This window comes from Dromiciops gliroides, chromosome 2 (genome assembly GCF_019393635.1).
Source record: "Dromiciops gliroides isolate mDroGli1 chromosome 2, mDroGli1.pri, whole genome shotgun sequence".
Classification (NCBI taxonomy): domain Eukaryota; kingdom Metazoa; phylum Chordata; class Mammalia; order Microbiotheria; family Microbiotheriidae; genus Dromiciops; species Dromiciops gliroides.
In genome coordinates this window covers 98708830-98723599 of record NC_057862.1, presented here as the reverse complement: position 1 = coordinate 98723599, position 14770 = coordinate 98708830, and the positions used below count along the sequence as shown (strand labels likewise).

The window sequence follows — 14770 nt, the reverse complement described above, 5'->3', positions numbered from 1 at the left end:
TTCCAGTTCTCTTTCTTCTGCATCACAGTGACTCCTCCGGAACTTGGGTTTCCAACAATTTCAACTGTGCAGAACACAATACTGAATACAAAAGTCAGTGAATTTGGCCTCTGACAATGCAAAATAGCTCTCAAAAAGCAGAAACATTAACTCTGTATGCTTTATTGCTACAGTGTATTACTAACTTATTTATTGACATGCAATCTTGGTTGCCTACTTGTAGAAAATTCAAGTTATTCCGGCATTTTTGCAAATAATATTTCATTTTTGCTAGTGTAAAAGAATTAGATTATAAATAATATAAGAACATGAAATTACAGACAAATATCTAAGATAATTCTGTCTTCGGTATAAGTTTGGTAGAGTTGTTCACATAAAGGAAAACATATGAAAATTTTTTTATAAACACATAATAAAAAAGGACTTTATTCTCTATTTACATGTAAATGTTTATGATCTTAATGATTTTATTTTTTATTTCCCAGGTAATGAATGGCTTCTTGAAGGACAGACTCCATCAGGAGAAATTAGGAGTCTTTCTAAGCAACCTGTGATATCTCTGAAGATTCCTTGTAGTTGCTTGTCCTTTGAAGTAGTTGTGTCCATCTGTGTGTGCCTCTATTACTGTAGTGCAGACAGCAGTGCCTGTATGATGAAAGGAATTCTATTTAGTCAGCCATTACAGATTGCTAATACATACCACAGTAACATACCTCCAGTAGAGTTGAGATATGTGTTTTAGACAGCCAATGCTCCACATTTCAGCCAGTCACTTTAACTTATTGCTCACCATTTTTATTCAAGCAACCAAACAGATGTCTTTCCTTCTGTCCCTTATCACCTAGTATTTAAGACAGAATAACTTGAAATTCATTACTTTGTGATAGCATCTGCTGTTTAAGTAAAATTATATTAATTTTCTACCTATTTATTATATGGAGAAATATTCACATTTTGTTTGTGGACTAGTTAAGTCCTAGGTCATAGTTTGGACTGTGGCTCTGTATGGAGTATGGCTCTGTAAAATAACTATGTTCTAAAAAGAAAGGTCATGTTTGAGCTCCATATTAGGACTGGTAAAATTAGGTGCAGTTGATAAAATATGAAGTACTTTATCGAATTTGCCTTTATTAAACTCTGTAGGATCTTTCAGTAAATCCACAGGACCTTTCACAGGAACCACGATTAGGTCTCTAAAATTTTGTAAAGAATTGTCTGAATCCAAAGCATAGGTTCTTTCTTAAACTAAAAACGGTTCTTCTATCACAGTAAAATTTTAAAGTGGAACTTAATTAATGAATTTACTCATTGTTCTCTCCTGTGAATATCTGAATTATAGTATGTATTTAAAATGTAGATTTTACCTATTATAGGCAAACTTAGTCTGCTGCTCTTATACCATCATGTTTGCCTTATATGAAGAGGATAGCCTTAGGAAAAAATTACAGAGATTGCATTTGAACACACTTTTTTGAAAGCTTCTCTTTGAACTTGGGCTGAAATTCTTACTATAGTTATACCAAACAATGAATGTGGTCCAGCAAATGTTCTAGTTTTGCAAGGAAAAGGATTTTTTTGTGTGTTACCATTTATAGGAACATCATTAGAGAATTCAGTGTGAATCAAATCAACACTGTACCTCATGAACTTTTTATCCTTCTGTATTAATAGGAAACACAAATATATTTGATCTCTTTTCTTTCTTCCAGAATTAAAATTCTATGAATTTTGTGTTATTTTTTAAAACAGCTCTTTAAGTATTCAAAGTGGAAACACTCTACTACTGTTGCTAGATGTGGTATATTGTACAAACTAATTCTCCATACTGTCAAAGCTGGGTTTAGGTTGTTCTGATGATCTTTCTTTTCTCTTTTACTAAAAAGAACAACCTTTGAGGACACTTAGAAGGGCTGCTTTTTTATTAGTAAGCCATAAAAGCTTATTTTTTATGCTATTGAAATAACTGTAAAATGTGTACTAGAATGAGAATGACATTTTCCCCTAAATTATAATTTTAAAAATATCTTCAAGGCTTTTCCTGACACCTTTTAGTTAATTGTTGAGATGGTTTGTCATATCTGTTACTTTCTACAACAACCGAACCTGCTTGCGATTTGATCAAATGTCTTGTTCTTAAAAACATCAAGGGATCCATATTAATTCATTCAGTTGACAAATACTTATTGAGCATATGGAGAGGTAGGCTTTTTTTTTCCTTTCATGAAACTGAATATCATGAAGATCTGTATCTATGGAACCATTGCTAGGATGTGAAATATAATTAAATATTACTGGCCCATTTTTCTATATTGATAATTAAGTTGTCAATTTGAAATAATTGTCTGCTGTCATCTCATGGTTGAAATTCTAGTTAAGGATTTAGCTTAATCAGGAAATTTAAGTTAGATTGTTTATTTGCTAAATCTGTCCTTTAAGAAGACTTCAAAATATATGTGGGGGAAACAACCTTGGATTCTATGTCTTATTAGCTCATAATTTCTTTCACAAAACAAAAGAATGAGCTTCAATACCAAAAGTTGGCGTACTCTTATTCCCATTGTCATAGCATTCTAACTTGGCCAGAAAGAATAGTACTCTAGATTCTCGTTTGATTTATTGGATTTGTCTTTTCCGGTTGGTCAGGATGAGAATACTCTGGCTCAATCATTTCCTATTCCAAAAGAACATAGATGCTTTCACATGTTCTCCAAACGTACACTTAACTTAGTTCAGAAATATTTTTAAAGGTAAATATATTAACAAGTATACTTAATTATGTGCTCTCAAAAAGAATACTTATTTCAGAAATATTTTCTTATAGAAACTATATTTACATGTTTATTATTTTTATATATTATTAAAAGATATTCAAGATACTTTATTTTTAGAACTGATTTTTCTCTTTTTCAGACTATGTTTATGTCTTTAATCTTTGAAGTATAATTTTTAAAAATTATTATCATGCTACCAACTGCAACTTTTTTCTCATTGATAACACTTGTTTATCAGAGACTAATCAAATTGGTGAATAAACCACAGGATATGTTCTTTTAAACAACACTAAAATGACCAGGATTGAAGAAAATAAAATTTTAATTGATTATCAAATTGAAACAAGTATAAGGAATAAAGAGCAGACAGTTGGGGATAATATTTCTTTGGTTTTGCTGTATTCATTACCTTTTGCACATTTTTTTATTTTTGCTTGGCAGCTGCTTAATTTAATTTGCCCAGTGATGGTGTTGTTAATCAGTCACATTTCAATGAAAAGAAATGTACTTAAATGTCTATAATAAGGTATTTGCTCACATTTTTTAACAAAATAAATAAATTTTTTAAAGCAAACTCAAAATAGAGGTAGTACTTATACAAGGTCATTCTGCTCATTTGTAGCCATTTTTAATTTTTTTTCTTAATAGCAGCATTGTATAGATTATTTGTGGGATTTCCGTGATTTTATCCACATGAACTCAGTGTTGCTGTAGTTCATGCCAAAAAGAAATATTTATTTTAAATATACTGTTCTATCTTGGTCAAGTGCTTAATCTGTTTACAAAGAAAAGGCTATTCTGATTTTAAATATAGGTTGCAACAAATAGTACACAATAGGCTACTGTTATACCTTGGCTCATTTAAAAATATTCTTAATGTTTAATAAGAAGGCAAAGTTGAAAATTTTGAAGTATCCAATTTTTTTTATTATAGTGGCCTACCTACAGTTAGTAATCTTCTTCCTCATTTTCATTTGTCTTTGTGATAAATACAATTAAGAGTTCATAGTGTCATTGAAGTAAGGAAGATTTTTTAATACAGTAAGAAAATATGAAATTATACGTGAAAAAATTTAAAATTTTCACTATATGATAAAAAAAATTTCTTAGCTTCTAGTACAAAAAAACCACCCATTGGTCTGTATTCGTGTTTGAAACTTTTGTTTATACTTAACAACTACCACCATTATTTAACTGGTTTAAACCTATTTTTGACTCAGTTGTCATTCATTTACATGTGAAGACAATTTAATGTAGTTGAACATACTGTAGTGCTCTGTATCTTTTAGCATCCTCAAGATAAACTATGACAAAGTAAACACTAATATTTTACAGCATTTTTTTTAAAAAATAAGATTTTTGGAACAATTGTTAACCAATTTTATCTTTCCTAAACTGTATATTCTGGAGAAGTATGAAAATGGAATTGATCATGCCATTTTTGCTCCTTCATTATTAATTTACATACTTTAGTTCTTTGAAAAAATTTTTTCTGACAGCATTTCTTTTAAGTAAGTAGGAACATAAATATACCGATATCTCACTACATAATAATGCCTTTGGAATCCATGTTACAGAACCCAAAGTAGACACATCTCATTCTGAATTTTATAGCAAGTGTTGGAATTTTATTTAATACATCTAGAATCAAATAAGACATTTCTCATATATACTTTTCCCAGAAGAAAAGACTAATTTTCTCTTTTTAAAATTTATTCTAAAGAGAAATAGTTTCTCCTTTTATGCTTTTTAAAAGTCCTGATAATAATTAAAATCAGCGTTAGCCATAGTCTATCAATATGTCTAACAAAAAAAAATTACTTAACAATGATTTCCTTAAAGGAAATTTAAAATACTGATATTTATAATACCAGTGATACTGAAATTAAACATGAATATTTTAGCTATATTGTCTCCTGAGCTTTGTTGCTGTAGCATTCAGGGTCTGAAATAGTTCACATTTTTAATAGTTCATTCCTTAGATATTTCATAGGCCCTTTTTTTCCTCAGATTCATACAATGCCCAGAATACTGTGAGAAATTTTACATTCCTGGCATATGTAGCCCATTCTAACAACTTCCCATTGTGGGGGTTCAATAACTTTGCAATGTTAACTGTTCTACTATTGCTATCTTAATTATCCTTAGAAATATAATTAAGACCTTGTTGTAAAGACACATTCAAAAATGAATTCCTGAGCACAGGATTGTTTGGAATTCTTAAAGAGTTTCATGAATATTCAAGTAAGAAAAGTTTAATAAAAGATCTAGAAACTCTTAATAGGCTAACCTGTTAACACATATATAAAATGCCTCAGTTTTATATGTGGCACTGTATGAACTGTATTACACAAATAAAACAGACCTATAGCAGCTAGTCTTCTGCTCTTCTACCCCCACCCCATGACAATACACTTCAACAGGCATTAGGGATCCTGATTGCCCTTTACTACAGCCTATCTGATCCTTTAATTAATCATTAGGCTTTCTTGTGAAAACAATATAGTGTCTACTAAGTTGTGATCCCAAATTGCCCAGGTTCAGTAATGAAACCTTTTCCATTATCAGCTCATTGCTCTCCTATGATTATGATCCTCAAAGCTATTTTCAGTAATTCTGCCACAAAGCCCCATTCTAAAAATCAGCATTGGGATAAATTGGTGTTGTATTTAAAGAATGATGCTTGGGGGAGATTCTGGACCAGAAGTCCAGACACTCATTGTAGTTGTGGCTGTGGCACTACCTGGTTGTGTGACCTTGGGCAGAGCATTTAATCTCCACAGGCCTCAGTTTCCTCATCAGCAAAATGACAGCCCTTCCAGCTCCAACTTGCAGTGGTTACAGGTAGTTCAGGTAAAGCATTCAATTCATTAGGTGCAACTGATTGATAGTAAGCAAGATTCCCTTTTCCTTGTTCTTATGTGATGATTCCTTGATGTGAAATAATTGGACCTTGAGAATATGTATAGTAATATGTTAATTTGGTCAAAAACTTTTTTTAAAAAATTCATTCAATAGAGTCATGTGAAGGGGGGGGTAATTTGAAATTTAGAGATTTAAGCTAATGTTTTACGTGTTTAATCCCTACTTAATTCACTTGTAATCTGTGGTGAACAAACCCTGGACCTGTTAAAAGATCAGGTCAGACTAGCTGCTGGTGGTTCACTGTTTTGCCTGTAGATAGATGAAATAAAAAGAAATAAAATGGCAGTCTCTGTTCAGGTCTTCAGAATGCACTCCCCTCGGTTCTTAACTGTTGATTTGGTTTAATTATTTTCAAAGGTTAATACCATGAAGTCAGAGCTGGAAAGTTAAACCCCAGATACTTGTTGTGGAATGTTTGCATAGCTATAGTTAGGCATTGTTTGATGTGTACCTCTTCTTCATTGGCATGCTGCTTTCAAGTATAGCAGAGGGCATTTTGTTCTGTTGAAAACTCCAGGACAAAGAGAAAGAATTATAGGTATTTCTAAATTTATTTCCCTACCTAGACCACCAACCATATGCTTTAAAAAAAACACACACTTCAGCAATATGCCCTTTTAACAGTTTAACTTAATTCATATGAGTTAGATTTCTTCAGCTCTGGGTAGCATGTTTTCTGTAGCCCGCATTTGCCCTATTGATCTATATAGTTAAGCAAGATTTGGCCATTCGAGTTTGTTTTACCTGAAAGAGTTAAAATTGTCATCACAATGGATGAATAGTATGGACAAGACTAGAGTAATGCTGTGCTTCCCCCCCCCCCATCCCCATAGCCTAGAGTATATTTAGCATTTAAAAGTAAGTGAAATCTTTGTATCTAGAAACAGAAGAACAAGTATTCTGTTTGCATGGTTTCATTTGATTTGACTTCTCATAAGAAATATGTATTAAGGTATATAGTTGAACAAAAACTGAATAGTCAATATTTGTGAGGGCATGAATTGAAAAGCTCTGCTTATTGAAGTCTTATACTGTCATATATGACACTGTTGTATAATACTGTCATGTAACAACAATATGTGTGATTGTTTTAGGTATTTTAACAGTCTTTGTGCCAGTGGGAGAAGCATTCAGTGGCTCTGTGCAGTAATGTGTACCTGCTGTTATGTGGTCTGCAACACTTTACTAAGCTTAGCCCAGATAATTTTTTTTCTGATAAAGGATTGAAATGTCTCCCTAAATGAATACTATTAAAATCAGTCATCCACATTTATCTATTTCAAAAATACCCCCCCTATTTTCTCAGCACACCATAATCCTCAGTCTTTATACAGCATACAAAATACATTTTACTAGTATGTGCTTATATTTGAAGAAAGTTAACTAGATATATAAGCACCAGAGAATAACAGGATGGCTTTGTTACCATGAGTCATTATCTCCCTAAGCATATAGCAGTGGACACTGGTGTGGCAGTTAGGAAGCCACCTTGGGATTTTAAAACTGCTGTAGTTGGGGCAGCTAGGTGACACAGTGGTTAGAGCAGCAGCCCTGGGGTCAAGAGTACCTGTGTTCAAATCCGGCCTCAGACACTTAACACACACTTACTAGCTGAGTGACTTAACCCCAATTGCCTCACTAAAAACAAAAAACAAAAAAACCCAAAACCTTCTGTAGTTAAGCCACAATATGGATAATGTAAGATTGACTCTGATTTCAACTTCTTATTTTGAATTGAACAGTTTAGAACATTTCTTCAAACTGCATCCTCAAACTGGACACATTGAGGAGCCTTGGGCTTTTCCTATTGTTTGTGTTGTATAAAAAGTTAAGAATTGCATTTCTGAGTTGGGCTGCCATGCTGTCTTTTTCATATCTGTCATTCCAAATGTTTGATTCAAATCTTTTGATTTCATTTTATTTTGCTTTCTAAAGATAAAATGCAGTAAAGTTCTATTTAAATAGGACAAAATGACTCTAGATATATGTGATGTTATCTTTAGACAGAATTGTTTTAAAATATGCTGTGCATTTGTAAAGTACTTTATGTGGACAGATGAATATTTTTATACTGTGCTATTCATTTTAATATTTCTACATTTTAAAGCTGATTTTCTTAATCTTCACTATGAATTTTAAAGCTATGAGAGAATGGTCTTTATTACCCAATGAAGAGAAGTATAAAACTTGTGGTTGATACAAAGTATGTGCTTATGCTGTATATGCACTGAAATCTGTCTCCTTTTCTAAAGCTTTGTACTTTTTTCATTAAACAGATGTAATATTTTCTCTCTAAGAGCACATTTCTGTTTTATTTATGCCTTTTTGTTTTCTTGTACTAAACTGTTTCACAAAAGAAATTTTACTATATGGATAAACAGTTAAATCATAGCTTAGAATTTGAGATTTTTAAGGAACTATTTAGTGAGGAGCATTGAAATTTCAAAATGCTTAAATTTGGTATGTAAAATTTCCATTTTAGATAGTCTGCAGTGATGGCACTTTAAAGATTACCAATATTTCCATGAATAAAAGAACTTAATTTGTGAAAATTGACATGACACTCTACTGAAATCATTACATAACAAAAACAAAAGACCAGTTGGAGATGCTCTGTATGTGTTGTACAGAAGAGGCTAAGAGAAAACATGTTTGTTAACTGTCTTAAAATATTTGAAGGATGGTCATATAGAAGTGTGAGTACAAATTGCCTTGCTCTGGAGGAAAGAACTAGAGCAAAATCTATGAAAATTAGAGGAAGTCCAGTAGTCCAGAACAGGCTATTCCATAAGTTAGTGGCATACCTTCTCATCTCAAGAGGTTAGATGACTGTCATTAATACTGTAGAATGAATTGCCGCATTGGGTGGGAAGTTGGGCTAAACTTCTCATACAACACAAACTAAAATCTCATATTCTGTGATTTCTGTTTCCTAAGAAAATGTTTGTATGTGTCGTATGTGACTGGTGTGGTAGTCTTGAAGGTTTATTGTATCATTATAGTTATTATAGCTTAGGACTTGATCTTAGAATAAATTTTCTTAGATGGACCCATTCATTTTTTTCAATCTTAAATAGTATTTTATTTTTTCCAGTTCAACATTTGTTTTTATAACATTTTGAGTTCCAAATTTTTCTCCCTCTCTCCTCCCCAAGACAGAAAGAAATCTGATATAGGTTATATATGTACAATCATATTAAACATATTCCCACATTAGTCATGTTGTGAAAGAAGAATCAAAACAAAAGGGGAAAACCTCAAAGAAAAAAACAAAAGTAGAAACAGCATGGTTCAATCTGCATTCAGAATCCATGGTTGTTTTTTCTGGATGAGGAGAGCATTTTCTATCATGAGTCCTTTGGAATTGTCTTGGAACATTGCACTGCTGAGAAGAGCCAAGTCTATCACAGTTGATCATCACACAATGTTGCTTTTACTGTGTACAATGTTCTGGTTCTGCTCACTTCACTCAGCATCAGTCCACTTAAGTTTTTCCAGGTTTTTCTGAAATCTGCCTGCTCATCATTTCTCATAGCACAATAGTATTCCATTACATTTATATACCACAACTTGTTCAGCCATTCCCCAATTGATAGACATCCCCTTGATTTCCAATTCTTTGCCACCACAAAGAGAGCTGCTATAAATATTTTTGTACATGTGGGAGCTTTTTTTTATATAATTTAGAATAATTATTTCAAATGAGAAGCAGAGTGTTGTAGCGGATAAAGACCTGGCTCCCAGTTCAGCTTCTAACACAGATTGGCTGTCACTTAATTTCCACAGTGCTCGTTGGGCAACTGTAAGACCATAAAATAAAGAGAAGGTACCCAGCTACATTGATTTCACAGGAATTCGCCTCTTTTGAGTGTCGGTGAAATCATGGATCAAGTCCCAGTCTCTTTCACTAGTAACTTTTAATAAAACCCCAGGATGCTAATGTTTAAAAGGGTCTTGTCCACTCCCCTAATTTTGCAAATGAGCAGAGTCCCGCAAAAGAAAAATGACTTCCTAAAGTCACAGCTAATGACTGTCAGAACCAGGAATTGAATAGAGGTCTTCTGATCTAAGTCCAGGGTTACTTCCACCACAACACTCTATCTTCAAGTACCTGTGATTTATCTAGGTAGCTCCCCCTCTACCTAAGTTTCATTAGTCGCTCTGTCTGAAAAAAAATCACTAGTGATCAGCCTTCCTGAACTTTTCTAAGCTGGTCCTTGGGTGACAGAAATCTAGTCCTTCTCGTGGCTCATACTGGAAGCCTTATTGGAACTAATAACTGGCAAAGCTGTACTCAAGTCCAGTGCAGTGTCCACTGTGCCACCCTGCTTTCGAATTCTATTAATCTTTGTATTACAATCTAGTTAGCACAAATAAATTTTTAGGTTTCTGCTTTTAATTCAATTTTATTTCATTTTCAGTTCTGAATTCTCTCCCTCTACACAAATAAGTTTTGTACAACTTGAATCCTTAGCTGGTGATTGTTTTAATTTTTAACCAGATAAATAACTTTAGATTCAAAATAACACTGTCATCCCAAAGCATCATAAATGCATCATACAGAACCATTTTTCTTTAAATATCTTTTGTGTATAGTTCACATATTAAGGACCTTTTCAAGGATATATTTAAACTCCTTTAATTTGAACTAATATAAATGGTTCCTTTTTTCTAACATTAATGTCAGTGATCTCATTTTCAAATTTGTGACTGACCTCATTTACCAACTAACATCCATAGAAATGTATTGCCCTCTTTGTCATTTTTCATGGCATTTGGGATATATTTAATATTTATTATATCTCACTTAACCGATAACCTGTGAGACACAGAGATGTTAAAATTTATATGACATTAGCCCTGAAGCTTTAAAAGAATTTATAAATTTATAAATTCTTACTCTCCAAAACCTGTGAACTAGCTTCTTGTTAGCATTAGTGAAGTGAAACCTCCATTTTCCAAAAGTAGACTAAAAGTAACATTTAGAAGGGGGATGACTACAAATAAAAATATTCAAACTCATCTTTTTTATTTTTTATTAAATTTTATTTTTTCTATTGATAAGCATTTATATTTTCTGCCCTTCTTTCCCCACTTGAAAAAAAACAAAAAACCTTTGTAACAAATTTTAATTAACCTAAAATTCATTTCACCTAGAATTCATTTTTCGCATAGGTGTGCTTTGTGTTTTACCATGTTATTCACTGGCACATATAAAGAAGTAAATAATGCACCTCTGCTTTTGTTGGTTTAGGTAGAAGTTCAATTACTTGGAAGATTTTGTTGTAACTTTTAAGTCATACCTTCTAGCTTATTTCCTTTCTGAGTCAGGCCGCTCCTAGTAGACACTTAAGACAAGGTAAAATTTTAATTTTAATTCAAAACCATCTGGCATATTTAATCCAAACCACTGGCATTTTCTAGGTTGCCTGTTTTGTTCCCCAAATAATTTTTATTTAACTATAGAAGATAGATTTAATCAATAGTAACCTATAAATGCTAAGTAAAAACTATAGGATAAATATGTGCCTTTCTAAAAAAAAATACCAGTTTTTAAAGATAACAAATCTAATTGTGTAGTCTGTCTTCTGCTCCTGTCACAAATCACCATAAATTATGCAGATGAAAAGATGATGGAATTCTTAAGTGATGCATTCATTTCTGCCAATGTGTGAAAATTAGATATTTCACTACCGGAGATTTTAATTTGGGAAAAACTCGACAATTCCATATACTGAGCAATGCATGCCACTTTAAATTACTTACACTTGTTCTATATTTGGCATTTCATTTCAATGACTACAACAGAGCCCCTTAGTAGAGTTGACAGGATAAGGAGGATAAATATTTGAAGTATATTTTGTCTCCTCATCCTGGAAATTGAAAACAATGGCTTACCTTATGTTCAGGAAACTGACATGGCCTAAGATTCAGCATTGCAAGGGATCTCAAGGTCATTGAGTTTGCCACCTTTGTTATAATAAATAGGCCCACGCCAAAAATGCAGAGAGCCACTTCATACCTGCTATTAATGATGTACCTTAAACAAGTAGGAAACATTTTTTTAAAGGATTCTTGGTTTAATTAGTCTAACTAACATCTGGCAAGAAAGTAGAATGATAATTTGAATGGGGAAGGAACTGATAAATTTTTTAACTTTGGTGCTTTGCTATATTAGGTCCTGTGATGACTATTTGTTTTAACTTTCAATTTTGTGATTTCATCAGGGTAGGAAAATCTCCATGTGGAAATTCTCTCTACCAATGCAGACCAGCAACTTATCTGTAACTTAAGAGTCTTAGAGAAGTTGCCTGAGGCACAGCATTGGCAGTGAAGAAGCACATTAATGAAGCCACATGGATATTTCCAATAATAAGCGTCCTGCCAAATTCTACCATAATATGTTGTGTAATAATGAGGTTCCATTATGGTCATTAGAAGGTAGCTTGTCAAAAAAAAAAAAAAAAAAAGAAGGTAGCTTGTCTGGATGGTGTTGGACTTAGAGTCAGGAAAATCTGTTTGAATCCAGCCTTTGACCCTAGCTACTTCACCATGGGCCAATCTGCCTCAATGTCCTTATCTTTTCAAAGAATACCTGTTGTTCCTATCCCACAGGGTAATTGTGATACCCAAAGGAGATAATTTATGTAAAGTGCTTTGCATTATATAAATGTTGATGATGATATCAATCTAACCTATTTTGAGAGGAAACTCAACCACCTCTTCAGTACACATTCTAGTTTTTAACCAGCCCATAAAGAGATGCCTCCTTATATCTAATCTAAATCCCTTCTTTGCAACATAAGCATTCCTCTTGTCCTTTGCTCAGAAGACACATGGAGTAATCTTGCACTTACTTGAACACTTAAATTTTCTCTGCCTTCTTTTCCAGATTAATTAATTGTAGTAACTCTAAAATGGTATTTAATTCCTCTCAACAAAATATATATGTATGTAGATATAGATGTGTGTATACATACCTATATCTATATGTACACATAGACATATCTAACAACCTCTTGTTACTCTGTGTGTCATCCTTGGGCAGGGGCCATGCTAATCTTTTCTGTATCATTGTAATTTATTACATGTGCTGCCAAAACCAGCACCTCTTGTTACTCTCTGATGAAAATTCTTCATGAATTTTTCAGGACTGTTTTGGCTCCTAAAACCAAGCACTATATGAAGTTTCTTCTCTGGTAAAACTAAACTGGGGCAGCTAGGTGGCACAGTGGATAGAGCACCAGCCCTGGAGTCAGGAGTACCTGAGTTCAAATTCAGCCTCAGACATTTAACACTTACTAGCTGTGTGACCCTGGGCAAGTCACTTAACCCCAATTGCCTCACTAAAAAACAAAAAATGTAAACAGTACCAAGTACAAATAGGGGAAAATTTATTTCATATCCTTTGTATTACCATTTACAGATTATTTTATTTCATGAGCCTTTTAACAGTTCATAGGATAATAAGATTGCATCTTATAAACATCTAGTCAACCCTAAGAACTGAGGCAGACAGAGGTTAAATGATTTGCCCAGGGTCACCCAGTCTGCCCCAGTATCTGAGGCAGGATTTGAATAATAGTTTTCTCTGACTGTCTCCAAGTCTAATACTTCATCCATTTTGCCACCTAGCTCCCTGACAGTGTCACAGCCTATAGAGAAGCCAAGGAGGATGAGGTAATCTTTTTTTTTTCAATTTTTTAAAGTTTTGAGTTCCAAATTCTATCCCTCCCTCTTTCCCTGCCTTCCCCCATTCCTGAGGTGGTAAGCAATCAGATATAGGTTATACATGTGCAATTATGTAAAACATTACCATATTCGTAATTATATATGAGAATACTTGAATAAAAGGGGAAAATGAAAGTGAAAAATAGCATGCCTCAGTCTGTGTTCAATCAATATTAGTTCTTTGGAGGTGAACGGATGCTTCGTCATTTGTCCTTTAGAATTGTCTTAGATCACTGTATTACTGAGAATAGTTAAGTCATTCACAGTTCTTCCTCAAACAGTATTGCTGTCTCTGTACACAATGTTCTCTTGGTTCTGCTCACTTCACTATACATCAGTTCATATGTCTTTCCAGGCCTTTCTGAAACCATCCTGCTTATCAGTTCTTATAGCACAATACTATTCCATTACAATCATATATCACAGCTTGTTTAACCATTCATCAATTGATGGACATCTCTTTGATTTGCCATTCTTACGCACCACCACTGCCACAACAAAAGCTGCTATAAGTATTTTTGTAAAAATTGGTCCTTTTCTCTAGGATGAGGTAATCTTAGTTTCAGTCAAATGGTGAGGTTGGAATATAAATTGTAAGAAGTTGAGAAACAACTCACTCAGGATGATAAAATGGAAGCAGCAAGGACAGACAATTCTTTTATTAAAACTCAGAAACTGACTCAGCCAGCAAACACTTGCTCTCTTGGCCAAGAGGAGAGCTATGCAAGCCAAGGACAACACAGGCTTAAAGTACAAGCTCATTTGCAGAACATTACATAGAACAATGGAGAAACAAGCAGCATCCCTTCCAAAACAGGGAAAAACAGTAGAGAGGGAAATGGACATTCACAAAGCTTGATGTGAAGTAATAGCTGATCATCTCAAGTTTATCTAGAAAGGAAATAGATGGAACTTGAAGGAAGAAAACAAACATGCAGAATGGAACAGATTTTCTACTAGTCTGATAGCAATCTTGCCTTAACATCAATGATAGTGGAACCACTACATTTGTCAAATGTTCTTTTCAATAGAATATTGAAGGCACTTAGCACAGTGCCTGGCATATAGTAGGTGCTTAATAAGTGCTTATTGGCTGGCTGGCTGACAGAATAAAAGGTCCTTGAGAACTGGGACAATTTTTTTTTTCTTTATGCTTCTAACCTCATACAGAACCCTTAACATAGTAGGGATGTAACAAATGATTTTTAAATTTCATTAAAACCTACCTAGAAAAGTGCAAATGGTATTTGAGAAGATGAAGTCAGGAAGAGTTGTTGGACCAAAACATACATATGAAGAACTTGTGCTGAGAATGAAACAATTTTGAAATCACTGAGTAATTG

At 33.4% G+C, this 14770-nt stretch overlaps 1 protein-coding gene and 1 non-coding gene across 2 annotated transcripts in view; one reads left to right on the top strand and one right to left on the bottom strand.

Moving 5' to 3' along the window:
- Window positions 1-7992, top strand: part of NHLRC2 (NHL repeat containing 2) — an 82477-nt gene extending 74485 nt beyond the window's left edge. The window contains exon 11 of the mRNA XM_043985451.1: window positions 486-7992. Coding sequence (XP_043841386.1) covers window positions 486-742 — 257 coding nt within the window. The 3' untranslated portion in view covers window positions 743-7992. The remainder of the gene's footprint in view (window positions 1-485) is intronic.
- Window positions 7993-12696: 4704 nt separating this feature from the next.
- On the bottom strand, window positions 12697-12805 carry LOC122744966. Its single transcript, XR_006355289.1, has one exon. It is a non-coding gene; the product is annotated as a U6 spliceosomal RNA (small nuclear RNA).
- Between the last annotated feature and the right edge of the window lie 1965 nt (window positions 12806-14770).